The sequence below is a fragment of the Glandiceps talaboti genome, chromosome 13 (genome assembly GCF_964340395.1).
Source record: "Glandiceps talaboti chromosome 13, keGlaTala1.1, whole genome shotgun sequence".
Taxonomy (NCBI): domain Eukaryota; kingdom Metazoa; phylum Hemichordata; class Enteropneusta; family Spengelidae; genus Glandiceps; species Glandiceps talaboti.
In genome coordinates this window covers 3,997,255-4,023,426 of record NC_135561.1, presented here as the reverse complement: position 1 = coordinate 4,023,426, position 26,172 = coordinate 3,997,255, and the positions used below count along the sequence as shown (strand labels likewise).

Below are 26,172 nucleotides of genomic sequence, written 5' to 3'. Positions count from 1 at the left end.
GTTAAAGTGTGCCTCGTTGACTTCTCCTTTCATTGGCCTGTCCCTTTCATTATTGATGTACACATCACAGTCAGGCTAAATGACTTATTACCTTTTGTCAAACTACAGCTTACCTATGTCACTTTCAGTACAGGTATGACATGTCAAACGTGGCGAACACACAATCACACACACACACACATCCCAGCATGATTTTGCTACTCCGTTATCAGACCAGTAGTAGTCATTTTTTATCTCAGACAATGTTTTCGAAGATGTAAAATTGGTTGTCGTTTTCCCCTCAAGTACGCTGGTATCAAGAAACACGGTGGAAGTTTTGATTAGTCTGATGATAATACCAAGTTATCGCATCTCCAATCATGAAAAGTGTTAGACCAGTGGACAAATTATTGCAAGCTGAAATATTGTGCTACAACCTAGGGAACATAGACCAGTCCAAAGTTCGTGAATGAGGGCAAATCGATGCATTGAATGTATACGTTTCTGGATATCTGTGGAAAAGCAAGAGGAGGGGCGAATTTAAATCAAATTACGCTATATTATTATGATTGTAATGTACACAGGTCAATAAAATACCTAAACAAGAGATAAACTTGAAAAACAACAACGAAGAACTCTGTTTACATGTAAAACCGGCGAACACACTTAGGCTCTGGTAATTCTATACGAAATGGTGGCCTGACAAAAACAAGTCGTCAGTCGACAAACGCACTATGTCGATTTCCCAGTTTGGAACAATATTTTGATGTATTGTTTATTTGAAATTGACGACCCCTATCCGAGACATCGCTTCATTTCATTCACATACGGCGAAAGACACGTCCCAAAAGAACAGATCACCCTTCCTAACGAAAACATTTGTACACACATGCGTATTTTCCCAAATAAACAAACGTCACTAACATCTGTAGACAACGTTATCTTGATATAAACTCGAAGTTTATAATAAATTTTGCCTTATCTGTGAAATAAAATAAACATATGCTTGAGTTTACACAGAGACGGATAAACCACGGTTAGTTATTGTCTCTCAAATTGGGCTAGTTTATGGTTATGAGTCTTAATAAAATTTATGCGCTCTTTTTTTAACGACGATCGATCATGTAAAGACTCACCTGTAGGGTAAATCAATCCAGGTATGAATACTTAGAGATATTCTAACGCTGCATGGCGGCGTATTTTCACGTACTTTAAAAAGAGCACCAAGTGGCGATACACTTCTTCTAGCCCGGAAGAAGTAATCAGTGAAATGTACATAATGATATCCCCAGGCTCGCGCTTTACTTCTGTGCGCGATAATTTTCCCGCCCTAAAATTTTGTAAGAAATTTAAATAAATTTTTCCCGAGGTGTTCAGTACAGTGAGATAATTTTTCCCGCCCTCAAATTATGGACAAATTTGCATGCGCATTCCATGAGATGTTCTCTTCAGGGTGTAATAATTCATTCTAGCTTTAAAATGTTTGTCCTGAAATTGTGATAATTGTTAATCGTAGTATGGCGTTGTTATGTATTTATTTATTTTGCAGATACATCTTCACTCATCAAGTACACAAACCCTTACTTGGTTTTAACCTATGAAATGAATTAAATGATAGAAGCGCGGTAGCTACATGTAGATCCTCTGTTTCACTTTCGCAAAACTGTGAAAATTGACCCAATCCGAGTTGACTTGACACTATACAAATAGGTCCTAGCTACACAATGTTTCTTATACTCCACGACATTCCACAACGCACACAAATGTCGGGGTTCTCATAGCCTTAGAACAGCATATATTATACAAGCTATTCTCAGCAAGCGTTTATGCACACTTCGAGCGACTCTAGTTATTGCCCTATTGTATTCTGACAGTATAAAAGCAATAGAATGATGTTCCTGACTAGTGATTGCTTACTTACACTTACTTACTCCATAAAGATAGTGAACGGACATCTATCTAGAGACTATCCAATAACTTTGAACTGTTGATTCACAAACGAATGAACGCTTAAACATCTTCGCTGGTTACAATTCTCACTTTCCCTTGAATGTCATGCCTATGATGTCATCAACGGAAGTGGAAAAATCAAAGGACCTACTCAAGGATGTTCTACGCCCCCCCCCCCCCCACAAAGGAGTTCTGGGTGCGATTGAAAATTTTGTTTTGTTCGGCGCGATATAGAATAGAGGAGCGCGCTATCCAGGCAGAGTCAGATATAATCAACAATTCAAAATACTAATATAGGAACCACATCGGTCCATATAGTTTTGTATTTAGACTTTAGAGCGAGATAATATTCAGAGATTACCTTCAAATGTATACCGTCGGTGTTTCAAACAATCTTGGTGTCACAGTGATAGTAAGTACATGTATATCAATATTGTCTCAAATCCACGTTACTACACTGTAGTGGTTGGGCAATTTCCTAACCCTATCGAGAAAACTTGGATGACATATTACAATAAAAATGAATGTTATTGTGAAGTAACTTGTGTATGTGTTGTTTACAGGCTTTTCTCTCATCCAATCATAATTGTCTTTATCAACTACAATTTACTTGCATCTATCTTGATCTATTTACCATCGATGAATATTTTCCTTTGAAAATCCAGCAGATTTCAATCAAACTGTTCAATCTTCTAAAATTCTATCACTAGTAAAATGAATTGAAATCGACAATGATAAAATTCGACGACAAAAATTAAAACATTAAATGAAACTTACCTGAAAGTGTTTATCAAACCATGGAGTAGCACTAAAGGATCTCTGTAGGATGAGATATGTTTCGGGTTTACCATTACAACTTGACATTTACCTGTGTGAGGTACAAACACATCATCGTTCTATCAGTACATAGAATTTACGAAATACCAACTCTGGAATCGCACCAGTCAAGTCAATCATGTGTATTCCAATATTCAGACTACGATTACATTTAATTCTAGAACACATATCATTATTCTTGTTGTCCGAATTTTAAGGTTATATTATAATACAAATTGTGATAAGATCCATCTAATCATTTGAGTTACTTATCACATGCAAAGAAATAGTATGCAAATTAACAACCCGTGGTAAACTCCACTTGCATACAATGTATGTGTTACTGTATACATGAAATTATCCGTATATGCGGCAAATGTTAAACAAACAATTCGATAATACATCAGGGATTATTTCTTCACGTTGTCCGTTAGGATACGCAGACACAAAATTTAATATATGCAGAAACAAAAGTTAATATACGCAGAATCACAAAGTTAATATATGCACGAACAAAAGTTAATATATGCAGAAAAAAGTTAATATATGCAGAAACAAAAGTTCAGATACAATGTATACAGAAACAACAGTTAAGATAATTATGAAGAAACACAAGTTAATATATGTAGAAATAAAAGTTTATTATGCAGAAACAAAAGTAACAGAAAAAGGGAGAATCTATCAAAATGATTTTGGTGAGAAAGTTGATGTTCAATAAATCACGGTTATTGAAATCTTTACATTTTACAAATTGCCAGAGTCATGTCATGGTATAGATTTAATGTCTAGACATGTTATTTGGCTACCAGCCCAAACTCGTCTTTCATCCATAGTAAATTATACACACATGATATTTCGCTGAAGTCTTCACCCTTTTTAGTGGCTATTTTGTATCCCCTATTGTACATGATGTATCGCACCGTGTCAAATAAACGTCATTTAGCTGCCGACTTAAATCTTGGCTTCTATCGACGGTAAATTATTCGCAAAGCAGGTTTCATAATCATGATATCTTTCCCAAATATCACGTGATGACGAGAACAATATTATCGTCTGGAATTCGGGTACAGTCGGTAACTGTAAGGTGACGAGAGCGGTAATCGAACAATATCGCCCGGAATGAATTCGATTTTCAATGGGATGGTACTTTCTATATATTTGTGATTCTTGGTGGTGATTTTTGTTTTTATTTTGAAATATATTCATCTATTTTCAACTATCAATGTCTTAAATAGTCTGGTAGAGTTCTGACATGTCTCAGAAAAATGACATTGTGTCATGATTTTTGGGTACAAAAAAATTGAAACACGTACTACTTCTGGTTTTACTAAACCTGTATAATTGATCACTCCAATCACGTTGTTTTAAGGCCAATTTACTGTGTTAATGCCAATTTACTCCAGGATAACTTTCAATGTGTATTAAATTGTTAAGATAAATTATACACGGTCAAAAAAAAGTTAGAAAGCGCTGACGTTTGGGGAGTATACCTTCTAAGAACTGATGAAGCCCACATTACTGAAAGTATAGGAAATCTATGATGCTATGTTGAATGTGTATTATTATGTGAATGGTGTAGACTGTCTGGAACACTGCAGAAGGTGGTATTTCGGTTATTGGACTGTGCCATTGTTACAGTAAGCCATATGTTGAGTTGTGTTTCATTTTTTTGGCACAAAGTTTAAAGATAAAGTATGTTTCGATCCTTCGGTATAACCTGTCTTCACAATTTATTCTTAAACTATAATTTATTCTATAATTTTGAAGTATATTTCAGCTTTTTGATATTTTTTTACAATTCATAAAATTAATGATGTAGAAGTGTTTCTCAATGGGCAGTTCTTGTCAAGTTTTATGTAAAACATTGTAACATATGATTCGGGAATATTTCTTCAACTAAAAGTTTAATATATTACAACATGGGACTGGCTGTGGCGCTAAACATGATCGAGTTATTTTCTAGTCTCTATCTTCTGGTAGTAATTGTAAATTAAAAAGTTGTTAAACTAAAACATCACTATTCAGCGAACATGAAACTCAGTGTTAAATTTTCACCTCAAGAGAACCCAGGAACGCGATAAATCCATTTTTTTTTCTTTTACTTCACGAAATTAGACGAACACGAAAGTTCACGTGATAATATATTTTCAATTCGTAGAAATGTTATGTATAATTTGCGGTCCGATTATGATAAATAACGCGAATGATGTTCTTGTGTGAGTAACTGTCTGTTTTCAAACACTTTAACTTTGATTTTACTAAATTGGACCAGTAACGGTATTCCTCTAGATTTTTTTTAGTGTTAAATGAAAAAAGTGTCAAGTAATTTGGAGATGGTGAGCCTCTGGAAAGTCGGGTTAATATTGAAATTGAAAATTGCGACTATATGTTCCATTACGACTCATTTGTTGTGTCCATGTGTACAAGACTGTGATTTTGAGAACCTTAGAAAACAAAGTTGATCAGAAAGATGTATTCACATGATTGGATTCCGTCGATTAATTAAATGGGCTTCAGTGGAATCACTTCAAACAGCATATCTCTAAAAACAACAGAGACACAAAGTGAGATTCCACAGAAAAGTGACTGGATCTGGCATTCTTATCCGATAAGCCTACATTACAGACCCATTGATGTAAATTGATGAGGAATTTTATAGAATGGACAAGAAAATCCTTGCAAAATGATCGTTCTACGCTCAGACGTCTCCCAGACCACAAAAACCACTGGGCGAACTTCAGATTTGACAAGAAACAGAAGGAAGCGACGTCGGTCTTTTATGGAGAAGGGCGGTTTTAGATGGTGTTTGCAACCGACAGGGACGTAGTACGTAATAGTCAACTCCCATGAGACAGTGGAGAAGTTAGAAATTGACGCCACTAACAATTAAATCATGTAATTGTTGTTTCCTTCCTTCCCGCCGTGAGAACTGTTGTAACTGACAATGTGTAATATCTCCTGACGTCAGGTTAATTTGAATTATGTTTGCTATTAGTTGACATCAAAACCAATAATAGTTAACATTTTGAGCTTGAGAAATAGTTAGGGAAAGTCGTTAATATCAAAATTTATCCTACACTTATTTCAAAGGGTTACATGTAAACAAATGTTACTGGAAAGTGAAACGTACGTTAGAATACTAATTGTACATGAAAATCATTTCATATTTTCTACAGTTTCATATCGTGTAATTCGAAACATCAATAACATTGAAATTTTCCAAGGTCAAGTCTATTTCTGACCTATAAGCTTCTTATTTTACTTTGAAAACAAACCACACATTTGTTTGATGCGCCAATATAAGTTTATTTCGGGGAAACAATGAAAGTTGCATTGTATTGGAAGATGTAGAAAAAACATTCAGAAATAGATCAACGTATGAAACCAAATAATGTTATATTATATACATACGTAAAATGAGCCAGGGTGCGTTTTAAACACTCGGCCGTCCACTTAAATGGGTATGGTTTATTTTACAGGGTAGAGAAAGGTCAGTGGGAATTACTAGCACAGCCATTAAAGTCAACCTTACTTACATTGTATCTCTTTAAAACTCCATCTAAGATTTAGAGATCAGACTATGTGAGACTGTGATAACGTGCGCACACGACTGCGTTGTGATATTGTCAAAGACATTGACATTGCCCTTAAACTAGATGCAAACCACCCTCCCACAACGAGATACATTTCACACTAAAGTCTTCGTTACGTAGTAATGTGTATTTCCGTTAATGGCATGTCGCTTTGGAATGTAGACGAGGATTTTTACACCACTCTTGAAAGCCTTTCCTGAGATATTTCCCCACGTCGCCTCAATGTCTTCATTTTGATCCATTTCCGTTGTTCAAGCGCCTACAAGTCGAGGAAAGAAATAAAATTGTGTTGTTTTAAGAAGGACCTCCCAAACAATACAATTTGTGTAGTTAATGAGTTTTCTAATGAGTCACATACGATGTACAGTGTCATACTGACTTTAATGTCAACTTCCTGTAGAGTATTTAACTGTTGTATACAACACAATAGAAATCGACAGATATATTTCAGAGTTTATTTAAATCGATTTTTGATGACTTTTAGGTTTATTTATTTTCAGTAACATCTTGTCTATCATGCAGTGTTTGATTGATGTTAAAATATGTTGTAACAGTTTCAAAAACAATACAACGTAGTTGACATTATTTCTTAATAATATTTGCGGTTTGGTGTTTGTTCGATCTCCAGCCAGCATGTATTACAATTCATAAAAACGCCAGTTTAACAACTTGTTGGCTGACTGAAGTTTAACAGAAGGAACACGAAGACGATTCAAAAACAATGATCTGATATTCAATATAAAATACTACATTTATACACAACATTTGATGTAAACTAAACTAAAACTAGTGATGGGAAATGAGAAAGTGTTTAGATTTCAGAGAAAATAAGTAAAATATAGAAACTAGACCATGGTCGTGAATGAAATCAGACCAAATACAAATATTATTTCTAGCAGACCGTGAAGAAATGTAATGGTTTTTAGGAAATAACAATTAAAGTAAAAAATAATACTAGACTGCTGAAATATCTGGAAAATGCTTTATCATTTGAATAAAATACATATCTTGGTTTAAACAGTATTGTCACGGTTTTCTACTGTGTGATATGATAACACGAGTGTGTGTGATTGCGAAATAGTCGGATGAACGCGTAAACCCACCTTAGGAGACTACTAGGAACTGGGAAAATACATATAACTTGAGGACAACATTGTCCTTTAAGAAACAAAAAGTGAACAAAAACTCAAAAATTGATGAAGATTATAAAACCCAAAATTCTTCCAATAGACTGGTGTCAGTCTAGTTATTTTTTTTGTAAGTACGTCCCCCGGCCGGTAAAGTTGATGCGAAGGTATGGGATAATCACTGTAACCCAAACGTATAGAGTAACCGTTTATTCATACAATTTATTCTGATAGGACTTCTTTGGGTATAGCGTGCAGAATTCACAATATCACTGAATAAAACAATCTAAGTTTAAATAATTTCGTCAGAAAGTAGGGAATTCATATTTGGAATGAAAATGGAGTTTGTTAGATTTCAAAATTACTATAACGCACACCATGTTCAAATTATTCGTATTAACTGCAAATAATGGTTGGTTCTGTCAAATTTTAAATTAAAAAAAGTGAATATTTTGGCACCAGTTCTCAATATCACCGGATGGTACAAATTGTGTTCAAATAATCTCAAAAGAAATATATTTGGTCCTGGAAAATTTTGATTGGAAGTGAACATCGAAGTGTCAGTAAAGAGACTGAGATATTGAAAACATGAAAATAAGACAGACTATGACATATACATGTATCTTGTTCGCTGACAGTTGAAATCGATGTCGGTCGTTTAGATTGTGATAGGAAGCATTTTTATCGACAAAAATACAGAAAGCATGTGGAGGCTAATGGCAGTGGCATAAAGTGGTAAGATAGTCAGTGCAAGAGTGGCATCGACAAGAGTTGACTTTGACATTCATTTATTTGTTACTGTTACATCTACTAAACTGTGAAAAATACCATAGACTGTTAACTTGACATGTCTGCAAATTGGAGGTAACAAACAAACGTCAATTTCCTGTCATCTAATTTGAACTGTCAGTGATTGGAAAAGTTAACAGTGAATATTGCTCTCCGTCTGAAAGCGAGGTTATGCATGTTTGAACGATATTCAACTGACAGGTGTTTGTCAGGTAAAACAATGGCATGCTAAAAGAGGACATGAATTGATGCCACCCACCCACCCACCCGTCCGTCTGTACTCCATCCAACTTAGTCTCCGGGTCTGGATCCAGGGTCACGGTGTCAATCCGCATAAGTCCAGAATGATTATGACTAATGTTTCATATTAGATTCTACATCAAAAGAAGGTACACATGTAGTGGTCTAAGAAACATCTTAACTTGAAGTGATGATATATTAAATCACAGACAGGGACTTCTTCATTAATGTCTATAATGATTGCATTGTTTCAGAAACTGCTTAACGAACGATGGAATTCAACGTGGTTCGCGGTGGGCTCTCTCTGTAACGAAAACAATCTAACAAGTAGTTGAAGACTACTTTGAATAATCTTGCAAATCATAATAAGTTATCTACTCGTGAAAATATCCATAATGCGCGCCCCTGCTTTCTTTGCGTGTGTGCGTGCGTGCGTACATGTATATATGTGTGCGTCTGTCTCTGTATGCATTTGTCTGTCTGTCTGTCTGTCTGTCTGTCTGTCTGTCTGTCTGCCTGCATGTGTGTGTGTGTGCCTGTGCATGTATGTATGGGGGGGGGGGTTATGAACTGTTGTGAATCCGTGGCTTACTTTAGAACATCCATGGGGAGGGAGTGGTTATAATTGTGCAAATAAAAAGTAAAAAGTTTTGAAATCATGTTAAATGGTACTGGTATTGTAATATTTTTTTACAGTGTTACAATATAATTAGACTTGTTCAGTTTTTGCAACTATTAAAATACAACGAAAATATCAAGCTGCTGAATGAAAAAAAACAAGCAAGTACAGTTAGGAGACAAAAATCAAACAGATAATGAAGATAAACGAAATTAAAATGTATTTTATACAGAGGTGTTTCCATGATGGTGGCCAAGTCTGTCAAGTGATTAAAATAAACAAACAAACAAACAAACAAACAAGTAAACAAACAAGCAAACAAACAAACAGACAGACAGACAGACAGACAGAGATAGATAGACAGACGGACAAACGAACGAACAAACAAACAAAGAAACAAACACACAAGCGAATGAATGAATGGATGAATGAATGAATGAATGAATGAATGAATGAATGAACGAACGAAGGAATGAAGGCTTGGGCAAACATTACACTAAATCACATGGAAGAGCAGTATATATAACTGTACACGGAGAATGCATTACATGGAGAATGTGTCCTGAATGTCGGACAGTTTTTAGCTGACATATACACGTGATATTCAGTCACAATGGGGTGTTCGTTAGCTTGTCACCTTCAACCAAGACACCGATAACGAGGTCCACACGAGGTCAAAGGTCAAAGTTTTACTTACTGAAAACCTGTAACTTTTGACCCACTGTACTAGTTTAAACTCTTTACTGCACTTTACATTTCATCCTCTTTTTTGGAATTTGAACACCATTTTGTGTTATTCAGAATCAAAATTAGTTTTGATATTGTGTGACAGTGAGTTATTAGAGACTAGTTTCTCCGTTATTTTTATTGACGGTTTGAAGGCATACTACAAGGATACGATAAGATAATTCGCTATCATGCCACTTAATATTGAGAGCTATATACGTTCGGAAGGTTTGACTCAAAATTAAGCAGACTCACAGAAGGGGACTGTGTTGGCGACTTCATGGCTGCAGTTAAAACTCAACTGCCAATGGCGTGTGTCCATTGTCCATAAAAAGCTTTAAATCGACTTCTAGCAGGCCACCCATTCGGTATAACAGTGACAGCTTACGATTCTTCAAAGTGACTTGATTTCAATTTTAATCTACAAGCAGAAGTCTGGCCGGTACTTTGTCCAACTGGATAGCCGCTCTACTTGCACGATTATCTTACACAAACTGAATTAAGAGCCGTAAAGGGGTAGTTGTTATTTGAAAGAGCCAAGTGGTTGTACTGGTGTCTGTCTTCTTAAAGGTAAACACTTTTCACTGTTTTACGACATTTCGTTTCTTACGATCCACGGTTTTCCACGGTTTTTGTAAGAAGACCATGACGAGCAAATGACGGATCAGGTTTGTATTTTTAACCCGGAATACGAATAGTTTCGGATGGTGAAATAAGAGTTTTTTTTATAGGACTAAGTTCTGGATGTAAACTATTCATATATACAGTCAATTTTATTGTTAGAAAAGTAAGTTGCAAGAATTGACAAATGTATGATAAAACTGGTCCCTGAAGAATGAATTTGATTGACAGTTGTAACAGAGTGTAATCCAACGAAACTTCAGTAAAGTAGCTACCACATCAAGTGTCCACTTTACTTCTTAAAGATTAGTTCTGTTTCGTCGTATAAAATGAACAGTGTCTCCTTCATGTGTAGATCTATACAACAGAAAGCACTCTTTTAAGTCTTCGTGTTACCTGTTCGTGGTAAATGTAATTTTCAATTTAAGTCTTCTTACTTTATACGTAAGTCAATTTTCTCTTTACAGTTGCTTTCACAATATCGTGTATGTTAACTTAACTTACACGATACCGTGAAGATACGCAGCAGCCCTTACCCCGTGTTTCAGTACTTTATAGATGTACGTGTATTGGTTGTAAACTATTTTGTTCGCTTCGACAGACTTGATCTTCAGATTGTGTATCCGTGAACAGAACTAGAAAACAGAACGTGAACTAGAAAACCATATTTTTGAAAGAAACATTACCAACCATAATTTGAAAGAAAAACCACATAAAACAACATTTTAATAAAGTGAATAAAACCTCACTTGAAATAATGTCGGATTAATTTTACAAACTCATAATTTGTAAACGAACGAACGACATGTTTCTGTTTTGTGTTGCATAATTCATGCGGTGAATATAGTAATGCTAATCGTGCACTTTGTGATAGCATATACATTGAGACTGGAGTTAATTTTATTTCGAGTTTCCGTTGGACGTTCATTTTCAAATTAACTTATTAAACAATTTAGAATTGTAGTAGTCATAATTTTACATGTAATCAAAACTAAACAAAACTCTGTTAATTTTACATTATCTCTTTGACTATGAGAAAGAGTGTATTTTCAGCGAACAAAACTATCTAACATTCGTTACAAATTCACTGTCAAAATACGATGAATTGTTTAGTTAATCTCATTAAATTTATATCATGGATAATTGTCATGATATAAGACGGTAAGGACGACACAATGATCGCATTATAACATTAAATGGAGAATTGCAAAACAAATGGGAAAAAAAGGCAAACTAAGTAACTTCAGTGTGATGACATGTTTTTGTTTTGTAAGAGTGAAAGGACTGAATTGACAGTTTACTTGTAAAGTGCCGAAGAATTTCACAAATACTGGAAAGGGATGGTGCATTGCTCTCACAGCAGGCTCAGTAAGTGTTGAAGAATTCGAAGTTCACATTTATAAACAATGTAAACGCGAAGGGACTGTCTCTAAAGATATATCGCGCTCAGAGCAGGCTCACTCAGTAATTTCGCTTACTTTTCGTTTTATAAAACGCTCAGGTGAAAATTTGAAGTTGGAATTGTATTGTTATAGTTTTAAATTTTATGTATATGTACTACATCAATAACATACATTATAAGAATGTCAAACTCTACCACGTACATTTGTTACATTAATTTGTACAAAACTGTGTTACTATGTTTTCAAGTCAACAAATCAGCTGTCTTCTTCAATAGTTTCCTAACTTAAAACTTGACCGTCTTATGTTTCATAGAGCCTTGGCTTATCTTTTGTTGAACTTACCGTCATTTTGGTTTGAAATAAACTCTAGATCTAGTAAGTTACCTGCTAACATTACTGTTACATTGCATTACAGTATGATTACATTACATTACATTACATTACATTACATTACATTACATTACATTACATTACATTACATTACATTACATTACATTACATTACATTACATCACATCTCATTACTGTACATGTTACCAGGCTAGGTATAAAGTGGAAATAGTTATCCAAACCTGTGCCATAGAAATCTCACAACTGTACATCCGTATTTATTTGCACTTTATACACTGTAAATGAATGATTTCGAATATAGAACGAACATTATTTGTTCGCCTGTACTATTGATCAATCGTACCTTAGCTTTGTGTATCCTTGCTTACTCTTTTATATCGACACCAAATGTAATAGTATCCAGTAGTCATTGAATGTCTCGTTTTCTCTAAACGTGTATTATTCTAATTCAACTTTGATATGTTGGTATATTTCTCTTTGTTGGTTTGAACGATACCCGCATAATCCGCGTCCACAGCACATCCGATACAATGGCTGAAGCCGCGCAAAACCCGTTTCTCGGATTTCATACCGATGTAGTCATGGTCGTTATACGTTCTAAAACTCATAGAGATATTGTGTCGACGGATTCAACACCGGAGACTGCAGTTTATCGCGGTTGACTAACTGGTGTCGATATTGAGGAAATTATTTCCGCGTTGTATATTTGTGTTAAAACTTGACACAAACGTGTGGTAGAGATTTCAATGGTTTTTTCCCGTATCTGAGCAAGTTTTCGTCAGGAGATAAAAAGTCAACTTAACTTTATTTAAATGTAAGTAACTTTACAGTAATTTGAACGTGCAACCATAGAATTACGCATTTGGTAGGTCCATATACATTCTCGCAAACCAGAGTTATTATTTCTACCACTACACTTCGAAATAAAAACCAGTGGGAGGCTTGTTAAGAACGTTGCCATAAAACAGGCAGTGGTTTGCGACGATGGTCCATATACTGGCAAACAAGTAATAACGAATTTCTTCTTTTGTGTACCACACCATCTAGTAAATCTCAGAGTCGACGGTGATGGTGATTATTTGAGATTCGACTCAGAACACGAGAATGTTAGAATTTTAGTAGAAGCTTGTTATACACCAGGTCAAAAGCGTAAAGTTAATTCATTTTTGATACACGTGGTCTATCTATGCGTAAGCCCGGTGATACCATATCCTTTTATCTATATAACGGGAATAAAATGTTGTTTCCTTTTCAAAACGGGATAAACAGTTGTGATAATGTTCGACCTCGTCAAAGATAGCCAATCCTAGGGTTAGCTCCCTTTAATACGGAAAAGAAAATAACACACCATACATTGCAGTGGAACAAATACGACGGCCATCTTACAATTTGGAGTAATAATAGGCAAGGTTAAATCCAATTTTTATAAAAAAATCGTTTTGTTAAACTTATGCTTTAGATATCAGAGTTACTTAAAATACATAACAATTTGTTATTTGTGACACTGACATACTGGGAGGGACTTTGGTTATCCTTAATTACAACGTAATCAGTTGAATAGGCGCAATTTAACACTGGAGGCTGAAGTAATTTGTCGCATTCCATCACTACCATGATTAAGTATTCAACTCAACTGTGTCTACATCCATCCGGGCAACGGGTTGAGCACGATCGATAATCGGCTCCCCCAGCGAGTCGTTCATTTTGGTGGTGTCTAATCCCACTCTACGGATAGTACAGTATTGTACATTGTACATATCACACAATTATACCATTCTGTTTTATAAAACTTTACGTCCAAATACAGGGATTGCAGGTATTCACGGCTGGATTACCGAGTAAAGCATACCTGACTAACGATTTTGATTAATTACTGCGTGACGCATTCATAAAATATTACCACATGAGATACATTACATACAATCTATTCAACACAAATGAAAAGATTGAAGACACCATATAATATTAGTATTAATTCAGTACAAAATAAGCCTACATATATATTCGACTAGTTTAGCATCATGAGCGGAAAAAAAAATAGTATTCCATTAACATGATATGGCTACAGGACTCATGATGGCCTTTCTGTCGAAAACCTCAAATATGTATACAAGAATTATACATTACATTTTGTTATTTTTGTTAACTATTAACTCTAGTATATATATATTTTCTAGTTTGTTTTAGCACTAAACACTTCTTGCAGAAAATCCAGTGAAGAAATGAAGTTTTGTTAACGAATGCAATAACGATTATAAATATATTCTAAATTTTGTATACCGTATTAAACCAGCAGAAAAGTATATAGACGGTATTCGATCAATGTAACATATCTATATAGGACTCGTAATGGTCTTTCTTTTTTCAAAAATCTTTGACCAAGTAGTTTTGGGTTTTATCTTAAACTCTGATACGATACTAAATTATGTCTTTATTCATTTGGTTTGTGTTTTTACCTTTTGACTTTAGTTACATTGTTTGTATATTTCATCTGGTCACGTGACACGCTTCCTTTTACGTCAAGGTTGCACTTTGAGATTAGTATGACGCAAACAATAACAAATAAATAACTTTATCGCAAATTATGAAATTCTTCTTTGGCATAGTGAGTATTTCTTACTTTTGAAGTCACGGGACGATTCATTTGTTTTCTTTTAACATATTAATTTTACCTTTATTTGTATGCAAGCATCGAGATTACCAGGGGTGTATGCTCTTCAAAATGTACCCAAAATCTAACCAAACAAAAAGAAAAATGCGATTAGCGTGGTCGGTCGATCACAAAGTACGGTTGTAAGACTTGCTGTGTTTAGCCATGCCAGAGAACTACGCCGTAGTTAATATTTTAAATCAATAAACCCCAATGATAAAGTTTTCTTCTTATCAGATATTGGCAGGCAAAGTTTACATTTAGGTAATTACTGTTAGGACTACTAGTAGTTACCCAGTCAATCATTTACAATTCTTCGACTCCCGTCTTTCCATTTTCATTAAAAAAAAACAGACCCTGGATTTGAAATCCTGATTTAGAATTATTTTTGCTGTTTGCTATTTTGTCAAAACAATATGCACGTATAAACTTTTAGAGAGTTTTGTAACTCGAATTACAAATAGTGAATCTTTATCGTGTAAGTCTAATATCTTTGGTTGCTTATCACATATTAAAGTGCCTGTACGATATGGCCGCCCTCAGGCGTTCCTGCGCACTGTGCTTCACAACTCGGATTTCTGGGCAACGTTTTAATATACTTGAAATTGTCTGTTTAGTTGCACTTCTTCCATGATGCATATAGCAATGAGAATTAAAAGGTGATGCAAACGTCTTGCGAATTCCATGTAACAAATAATGGCATTTCTGAGTAATCCTCGAAATCACCGCTTACACGTAACATTGTGTAAATCCGTCCGGCAAACAATCCCATGTGAAGGCAACACATTTCCGCGGCTAAATGTCTACCATGCACACGTACTGTAACAATTTTCCATGTCACCTGCTACTGTTAAAAACTCTGCGACATGAAGCAAACAAGTCGGCACCTTTCATTAACTGCTTAAAAAGTTTTCATCCTATTATTTCATACCGAGTCGCTAATGCCCTGATCAGACAAGTCAACAACAGCAAACTTCGATACAAAGTTAGACCTAAGAAGATTAAGAAGTTGACTTTTCGTATTGTGAATTGGAATTAATTAAAAACACCGCCGATTAGGAGTGGCCCGTGACTCCGCCTTGTTTCAACACAGATCCATGGAAAAGTTGACTTTTGCAAAAACAGTGTAACCACAATATAAGGTGTGTCATTACCCAAAAACCCACATTATTAATAAGATTGTGGTTATCCCTTGGCAACAAATTTTGACTAATTTCCCAGTTCCGTATTTCATATTTTTAGTGCACATTACAATGAAACACGGCATGTAGTTCTCCCCAAACGTACACCGTCTCTTCAAGTGTTGGGGTTCCTCACCCTTATCAAGGCACTACTATATTTTGATAATGTATCTGAAATTGTAATAATTTGCCCACCTACTACCACCCCATTTGATAAGATACCAACAGCCTTGTCCGCCATAAATTTAATTTTATGGTTGCTATGACTATAATTATAATAATACACTATTATCCCATCCATGTATATGTGGTCGTCTTCGATGGTCGCATTAGGATATATATTTTAGTTAATCAAAATTATTGAAAATATAGTTGATGTGATCTCCCAATTGCAAAGCAATACAATAACATTGGGTTATAATGTCCGTATACGGGTATATATCTGTAAATATTTTATATCTATGTTTACACCGAAATCTTAAGTTCAGGCTCGCTTCTAATTACGAGGACACTATAGTTTGCTACAGAAGAGCCTGTTATGATTCGTAAAACATGCGTTGACTCTCTGCTTAGGGTATACGAATGCTGCAAATGTATTTAAGACAAAAACCAATGTTGTGCCATTATTTCACTTTCCTGATATTAGATGCATCTTCCGATAGGTAGTTTCAATTTATCATCAATATTTTAGTGGTACGACTATTCACTTGTGGAATCATACCATATATTGAATTATAAATCACAGCAGTCATGAGTAGCATCAAAGTCAGCCACACCGAGGGAACAAAAATAGCAACAGAATAACTCGTTATCACAGATATTTTATCAAGGCATGAGAGTTACTGGGGCCATCTCGGGATAAAACGGCGATTCTTTGCCTGCCTGCAGTTCTTTGATCCACACATCTGTCATTCCAAATGTATACTTTGTGATATACTGCCAAAGCGAGTGCTAATGGATAAAATCTGGGCAAGAAAATCGATAATTTCCCGAAAGTCGCAAGCGGCGCTAAAACGCAAACTATACCCGATGTTGAAATGCTACGACAAAGTTGGGAGTTTAGATGTACACAACGTCGTCATATTATACAGCCGTGGACCACCAAGGACCCTTTCATGGCAATGTCAAATTGTGTACTCTCTTTCTCTCTTATGACATGTCTTGTAGAAGTAAGTCAACTTGAAAGTAACGAGGTAAAATTCTGATGGTAGATGCTTCCCGTTCTTTCGATATTGGCGATGTTGACACTTGCTTGTATAGAGAGGGGATTTTAAAAACAAGAGCTAAGATGATAAAGCAAAACTGCAGTAACTTTCAGTAATAATAATTTTGTTTTTATTTCCAATTGACTGTTTTAAACCAGTGAGTTGACTGCCACGTCACTTTTAGGCTGCAAATGTAGAATAAACACCCAAGTAGGCGGTGAGTTTTAATATTTCGAACAGACATTCGTTTTCTCCAATATACTTAGCCACAATACTGCGGATTGACTATCTTCACTTTAGATAATTCGTTCTGTGGGAATGTTGTGTTATACTAGTATGTAATATAACAGTACTAGTCATCAAGTACAAACATCCCGGATACATACATACATACATACATACATACATACATACATACATACATACATACATACATACATACATGCATACATACATACATACATACATACATAGGTGACTTTACTATGGAGTAATCCATTTTCTGACATAATTACTTCCAAACTAAACAGTAAAACGTCATGTCGGAGTATTTCCATCACTATGCCAACAACACCCACTTCCTTCCTTCCCAGTAAATCGAAACACCTGAACATTAAAAAGCTGATAACAAAAGCGGAAGACTTTGTGATCGTTATACAGAAAACATCGATTTTCTTCTAAATGATGAACACCTAAAGGTTTAAATAGAGTGCCGTTATTATTTGGTCTTACGGATTTCATTGATCTCCGGGATTGACGACAATGAAGATGTTGAGTTGAACTGAAGCATTTTATTCCTCGCAGGCTAGGATTATAACGTTCGTGTCATATAAATATTACAACTTTTATTAAATACTTTGATGGTTTCGACCTCGGGCTGTGATTACAGTGAACAGACTCACAGTAATCCATCCTGTTAGTTTTCACATTGCCAGATACACATGGCAGTGAGGTCTATTTGACTTTACATTATGGTCTACATTTTATTACAAGCATGTGTTTTCAACAGTGTTAGTGATAGATTAATATACATGTACCGCTAAAGTATGATCAGCTATTTTTTCTGTAACCCGGAATTTTGGATGTCAAATTTCAGGCCCATTTTTTAAAAAGTGTCGTTATTTGTCGGCGTTTTCCCCTCGTATGGTCAGATTCGGTGCTTTTTCTTCTCCTCACATAAATAGACAGAAAATAAAGTTAGTTAAAGTTTCAGTCCAACTTACGCGTATGAATTTTAAAGATAAAAGGAAAGCGAAGCCAGATTTAAGGTCATGCGTAGGTGATAAGAAAAATATCAAGTTTTCGTTCAATTACCATTGCTGGAACTGGTCCATGAAATGATGCAGTCACAATAAAGTATAGAAATATATGTTTCGTTATAATTATACTTTCAAATAATAAATTCTCTTACATCAAACTTCAAATTAAAGTTGTGTTATACATACAGTCATACTATTTGATTATCTAAGAAACCTGAATGACAAACTCTTTGGTGTCATCACATAGCTTTTTGACTTTTGTGTGCGAAGTATAGCTAAAGTGACGTAGGCTTGGTGTTCCACTTTTTATCAGCGTAAAGATGGTATTGATAGAAAAGAACTAAGCACGGTACACTCTGACACACTTTAGCAGTATCTGTACGTTATACTTCATCAAGGTGACCACGACTTTGCCGTGCTATCAATATCTTGCTTGTGTGATGTGCACGGATTTCGGCTAATTCCTAACGCTAAACACACAACAATGAAACTATGATTCCATCTTAATATTTGAAGACTGTTGGATTATCCAAGTTTGCATTTTTGATTGTTCATTGTGTGTCGAACCGGTAGACTTATTGTCCATCAACAGAGTAAATGCAAATTGATGGTGGATAGCTTTAAAATCGATTATCACAAACACTCCAAACCCAGCAACCATCCCCCGGGAACCATCCATAGGGATAGGGCCTACAGGGTAGTGTTCCAATCGGTTATTAAAATTGACCACCATCCGTACGGGTAGGGATGGATCGGTTATCAAACTCACCAACCAATGACGTCATCATATATGATTGGCAATTCCAACGGATTCTATATTGTTTCTTTATTGCATTCTAGCAAGTCTACAAGACCACGCACTGGTATGGTCTCGCCGTCGTCCATCACTGCGCAAGTCAAAACAGTTCTGGCATTCCGATAATTAATATAGATTACCGGAAACGTACACAAATGTTTTAAATTTGAAACGGAAAGGAAATCTTGGGGTGAAGTACGTGTAATCCCAAAACATACTCAGCAAAAATGATGACAATTATGAAGTATGTAATAGTATAGGGCTCAGATCTGACACATGTCACAACTGGTATCCTCGTAACGCTTAAGTACAAGTCAGCCACGTTTGGTTTTTCACAGCTTAGTTTGTCAGATATTATAATTAATTTTGTTTTTTCTGTACCTGCAAATTAAAGTCTTAGGATGTAACGATAAGAATATAAGAAAAGAAGGAGCAGGGAATGTTCTTTTGTTCGTTACCATAGCGACGGTACGGTGTTGTTTTCGGACACTGTACATTTTTTCTGAAACTGGGAATAAGTTTCCATTTCAGTATTGCAGTATCATCGCACTGAGTGTATAGTTATGACACAGAGCTGCATTACGATGCTACTTGGCAATACAACCTTGTGTTCCTTGCGTCCTATCGATGTCAAACATTAGGTTGAACTAGGGGTGAAGCTGCGCCACCTCTAGGGGTGTTTTAGAACTAATTAGCTGATATCACAGAAGGCAAATGGCGATACACTGATAATTACCATTTGTGTAGATTTGTAGGTCTTTATTGGTAACAAAATACTGACTGTACGTGTTTAATACATGATGAGGAACATCTCGTCCAAAGGGCTACCGACCAGAACCTCCGTAAATATATTGGCGCCATTTTCGCGTGATTTTCTTTGTTGTGCGGTTCAGGCTTAGCAAACGTTTTCCCGCTAAGACAATATCTATCGTTATACCTTTTAAAATTAGGTTGAAATGATATCTTTTTAAAAAGTATGTAGCTGTTTTTGTTCTCCAACCAAATAAAGATCTCGCGTTGACATCTTTACAAGATCTCGCGTTGACATCTTTACAAGATGCTGCTTATATGAAGAACCTCAGTCTGATCGGAGGTAGAAATAACCTCATTTCATGATCAGTCTGATCGGAGGTAGAAATAACCTCAACTCAGTTTGATGGATTTCGAAATAATCTCATTTCAGTCTGATCGGAGGTAGAGACAACCTTGCTAACATACTGTTAAGATATTTCTTGTCACTGTATTGTTGTGTTGTATAAAATACAGTGTAAATTTAATACTTGGTTTAATTTAATTCTCATAATATGGAACTACAGAATTGACGTACTTTTATCACTTTTTTATATAATGAAAATAAAAACGTTCATTTGAAAAACCATAAAATGTTTTTTCTTATTTTTTTTATTTTTTACAAATACTATTTTAATTTTGTATGGCAAAAGGGTATCATTTATCTATTTTGCACATCGTGTGTAAACAGATTGACAAACAAACACATCGTATGGGAACCACATCGAAAAGGGACAGGTTTTAAGTATTTCGCTGTGTCCAATTTTAACGGAAATGAGAAACAAATGAAAATAAATGAATATATGAAGTATCCTACCGGAAATGACAACAATCTCTAAACATTGGCATTTACCAACTGATTTCTCTACAAAAACATTCTCCCATTTCACTGTATGTCTGCGGATATGAAGTAAAATTGTCAAGAAAGTCAAGGAGATTGAGTTTTAGACAGTTTCTTTAAACCACGATCGTTGACAAGAAATTCTCAGCATGAGATGTGTAGCCAGAGTTGAACATGTGTCGTCTCGTCCGCTACAATCCATCAGTGTAAGCCTAGTGTGCAGAACCCGACACGGATACCCGTGCAATCAGTCGTGGAGGGCTCCCATGGGGTGATTAGTAAGCCACATTGCACTTTTAATTCACTTGTCAGATATTTCTATCAATTTGTGATAAACAATCAACTGACTATAGACTGACCGTAGGCGACCCCGCGTTTAATTCGAATTAACAATGCTACCATGGTAACACACGGCGTCCAAACACAACGAAGTCAAACCGAGAAAGTTTTTTTCCCAACAAGTTTTGAAGGCGGGCTAATGCGAGGGAAAGTTCACGATATTTTGTGGGTGGTTTCTTTCTGTTACTTCTTTCTTCACGACCAGTCATTTGGAGACCTGAGTCAACAAGATTTCAATGCAATAAATTTTGCGTAAGAATTTTAAGCGACTTTTACGAGTTGCTGTGAAAGTACAAGAGGCTATTTAAGTGACAGTTTCAGTGTGTAGAGGGAAGCAGTAAAAACTGTTCGTCATTTTGGCACGATCTCTCATGTTTGCCATTTCAAACCGTGTCATATCTTCCTTTGCAAATTCAAGAAATGTTGAGGGAGGTTACAGGAAAGTGAAACGTTATCTTCCAAATTGCTTCAGTCATTTATGGGTGTTACCACAACCGGTGTTCGATATCAGACACGCGAAACATTTCCACTGGCACTGACTGAGGCGGACTCAAGTTGTTTGCCTTTGTCTCAATACTGTCAGATAGTTAAAAACAACATCGGTTTACTGAATTAATGATAAGTATTGCGAACTTAACGTGTGTTTAATCTACAAATGAAATATCCAACATGGAGAAATATAGTAAAGATGAAGTTTAAATAAACACGTCCTTGCCCCTTCGACTCACGTTAATATCTTTGAATAAAAGTCCGGAAACAAAGAGCGAGCGATTCTTCAACCCAGTTGAGAAATCTGATTAGGTTTTATGATAAACTATGTTTCTTAGAACACTGTTAGTCATATTAAATAATGTACAACATTAAAAACGTATCCGTCGGTACTATTTGAGGCTAAAATTGTGAACTTGTATATGTAGGCAGCAGCTACTTCCTCCAGCCCGGTGCACTGCAGCACAGTGCAATAGCTCGTATACAATCACGTGCTGGGGCGGAGCAAGCAAATTTGAGTGGCACTTGACAAGAGGAGTGAAGTTTTCGACCAATCATGAGAGCTTATCATCAATCACCGTGGTGTCTCGATTAGCTTACAAATCACGTAAATAATAGCTCTGGGGTCATGTGACAAATTTAAGCTTTTACAGTCAACAAACATGTTCGTTCTATATAAATTACACGGCGCCCGTCAATAAGAGCTTACAGCTAGGAGTAAAGGTAGCTTGCCATCGGAGTGACGACCATTTATCGCTTCGTGTTCATCTGATCGATAAGTCTAGCCCTCCAACGAGTCGCAACTGCTGCAACTAGCCATAGAAGTTTTTTTACGAGTACTATTTTAGGGTGATTATGAAGTTAGCAGTCTTATCGCCACAAGATTGAAAGTTGATTGGAAGTGATAACTACTACTACTCAGGGACAGGTAGGCTGACAGTTTTGAAGTTATACGACTTTTGCTAAGCCACGAGTCTTTTTAATGCGTGTTGGTGTCTGCCTTATCGCTGTTAACTTATCGCAAACTTATCAAATAGGATATTTACTGCCAATAGAGTTATTACTTCAGTTATATCTAAGCTTTGTAGAGGAAATCCCCAACGTTTATGACCGTTCGGTGGCAAAACGTCTCGAATCTTTTTCGTTTGACGTTTTGGTGGTACACCGTTGAAGTGGTGGGTACATGGGTGGGTGGCTGGGCCTGCATGTTACCAGTTTACATAGTGTGAAGGGTAAAGTCCATGCATTACTGTACTTAAAAAACATATTGTTCACTGTGTAAATTAAAAGAGTATTCTAACGACCTTGTGTAATAGCTGATATCAGTAAACTTTTGAACTAGTACGCATCTCTCTCAAAAAGGTCTTCTTCACTATCTACCTAGTTTTCGTCTGGCACTTCGTTCATTGTACATCTCCCGACCAGCTGTTAGAGTTCTACGTACAAGCAAACAGTTTTCTGTCTCATCAACACATAAAACGCGTCTGTTTCCCAACCACTGATAGGGTACACAGGAGCTACCTTGAAACTTTTAGCCGCGAAACTTTGTCTTTGCATATTCAACTTCGAAAAGTTTTGGTTTGATTTGAAAGACGTATGTTAATTTGAACGGGAATCGATCACTCACTCAATCAACTCCATCATATGGAGGTAGGCGTTCCTATGCATTACTTGTGACAATTGGAAGTTGTAATTTCTCAATGAAGGCATGTTCAGCTGATAACCCCATCCCAAAATATTTATGTACCGATTTACTAGCCTTGTAACGGAATTGCTGCGTGTGCCATCGACGTTTTAAATTGTTTTTCTCTGTCTTGAATCGTTCCATATGTCTGCGTCGTATAAGTTGGTGTGATGACTAAACATTTAGTTTATAGCAAGCCAGGAAGGGGTCTATACAGTATACACCGCGGACACTAAACGGTGGACGTGTAGCCAAGCGAAAGACTTATCCAAAAGTATGTGTTGAGTTCCTGCGTGAATTGTTTCGACAGCTGTTCACCTTCCTTGTCATTGTTTTATATATATTGTTGTTTTTACACGACATATATGTCGAAATGTTGTGCTATACAGTGTTGTGTATACTGTGACGCTACATGGCAAATCGTGCAGGTAGCTACTAGCAATACAGTAAAAGTTTAGACTACAGTCGAGTCGTATGGGACTTTGTTGATCTTCTGTAAAACATTGACATCGTCATTTTTTCAGTTCGAGGAATTCATAAGTTAGGTTTCCACGTACATCACTTTGGCCGTTCAATATATACATGCAGGTACTAGCTGGTGTACTTCCGTTCTCTCATATTCAACTACAAATTAACGTCTGACGGCTACTTGTGAAGAATTGTTATTCAAATGTATGAAACAATCTAAATCTTTTTCTTTTTTCTGTTTCTTACTAGACTTGCAGTCTTCTCGATTTTCATAGAAACTATAAAAAGTTGTAGTTCCCGTAGTACATTGGTTAGAGTTATATATGGATTCCTATGGACCAAGGAGAAACAAATTGGGTAACAAGTGACGCAACAAAATCATCGCCAAATCACCAGTCTTCGAGTGTAAGCGAAAGTGAGTCAAGACCACAAAACAGGACATCACCACCCACGACAAATCCAGAGAGCAGTCCACGCAGTGGCCAGTCGGTAGAACAATCTACTCCAGCCGTAGAGAGTTCAAACGCGGAGTCGGTACGAAACCGCGAAGAAACTGTCAGTTACCATTCGATACGTGGTATGCACCATAGCAATATCGGTATCGGTCTAGCAGAGCCCAGCCAACTACCTTCATCTGAAGACGTCGAAGTTTTCTTCAACCACCTTGACCAACCCGCAACGCAGAGTTCCTCGCAAAACCAGTCACAGATGTACCAAACCATGTCTATGCACACAGCACCCCCAACTTACGAAACCCCTACCACGTTTATCCACACGGGTACAAGTCCTGTATATGTACCTACCACCCGAGCCATGCCGCTGCCGATGCACGCACAGTATCTACAAGCAGGGACGGGAACGTCACAGGCACAAACCAACAGCCATGCTGTTTGGTGCGGTCAAGCTGACGGTGGTTATACCAACACGACGACACATCCCTCAGTTAGTCCAAGATTCAGTTTTCCTCCAAGTCCACCTATCACGACCACCGGAACGATACCCAGGCCTAACGGGTTAAATCCATATGCATCGCCTTACGATATAACACCATGGACTTCATTTCCAGACGGTACAGCGGTCACACTGCACCCTTCATCAGTGAACAGAGCAGGATCCGTTGTTAGGCGGACAGGTACAGGTAAATATCAAGAAATATTAGTGTGTGCATGTGTGTGTATCACAGATTGTGGTAAGGGAGATTGTCTGTATGGACGGTACTGGATTTTCAAGACATCTGCGAACATATGTGTATGTCTGTCATGTAAGATTATAGTATTATTTAATTACCTCTATATAGTGAATACTTTTCATTTATTTGTGTGCATGGTTCATGATCTATTGTAATGTGAAAATCCCAAGTTCACGTTTATTATGCATGGAAGTACTAGTATATGTGAATAGTTCAGAGGGGATACTTTGGGTCAAACAAATTTTATCAGGTGTATATAGATAAGTATTTGACAACGAACTGATTAAAATGTCTGGGCTACCCCAATGGGAAGTTGTCTGATAATATTTAGAAACCAAAACTTTTTTTACCTACTTATGAAACTGAAAACACTTCTGTAAAGTTAGAAAAATACCAAAGCGTTATTTAAATATGACCATGGTGTGTGTCAATTTACAAAGTATACGTATGGAGGTATAAGTTTGGATGTAATAGGGGAGACTGTTCTATACATCCATGATTTCATCGGTAGTCACGACGGGAAGTAGATCGCCTGGAATCTATCGACAACGGACAATAGGACTGGACGAGCCACGGCATCAGAAATCTCAGTAGTCGGGAAAGACTTCATTTGTTTCTAAATCCAACAGAAGATTCACAAATTTAAACTTGGATTAGTAACGTTGATCAATACCTGCATAAACTTACTCACAGAAGTGCTTCGCAAAATATTCACTTTACGCGTTCTTGTAGGTGGTTACAAAATATTCGCAGTTTCGTAATTACGTGTTAGAATTTTTTGTTTGTCTCTGAAGTCTTGTGCTTGTACACAGTTTGTACAGTGGACTACTGTAAATCCCAGGTTGTCGTGTTGATTGCTACAGTACAAATACACACTAGTTGCTGCCACATATTAGCCCTGTAGTAAACTGGCGAATGTCTCTGTATAGTTTCTGTACAGTACTGTTGTTGGCTACTTACATAAACGTTGTTGAGGGGCACCTCTCCTGTATTTTGAACGAAATTTAATAAGGAAACCTGCAGAGACACGCCAGATTAACGGTTTCTAGAGTAAAAAAACCACTCGAAC

At 36.4% G+C, this 26,172-nt stretch overlaps 1 protein-coding gene across 1 annotated transcript in view; it reads left to right on the top strand.

The window, feature by feature from the left end:
* Positions 1–26,172, top strand: part of LOC144444774 (transcription factor GATA-4-like) — a 54,434-nt gene that overhangs the window by 7,264 nt on the left and 20,998 nt on the right. Inside the window, exon 2 of the mRNA XM_078134307.1 lies at positions 24,164–25,046. Within this exon, the coding sequence (XP_077990433.1) occupies positions 24,248–25,046 (799 nt within the window). The 5' untranslated portion in view covers positions 24,164–24,247. The remainder of the gene's footprint in view (positions 1–24,163; positions 25,047–26,172) is intronic.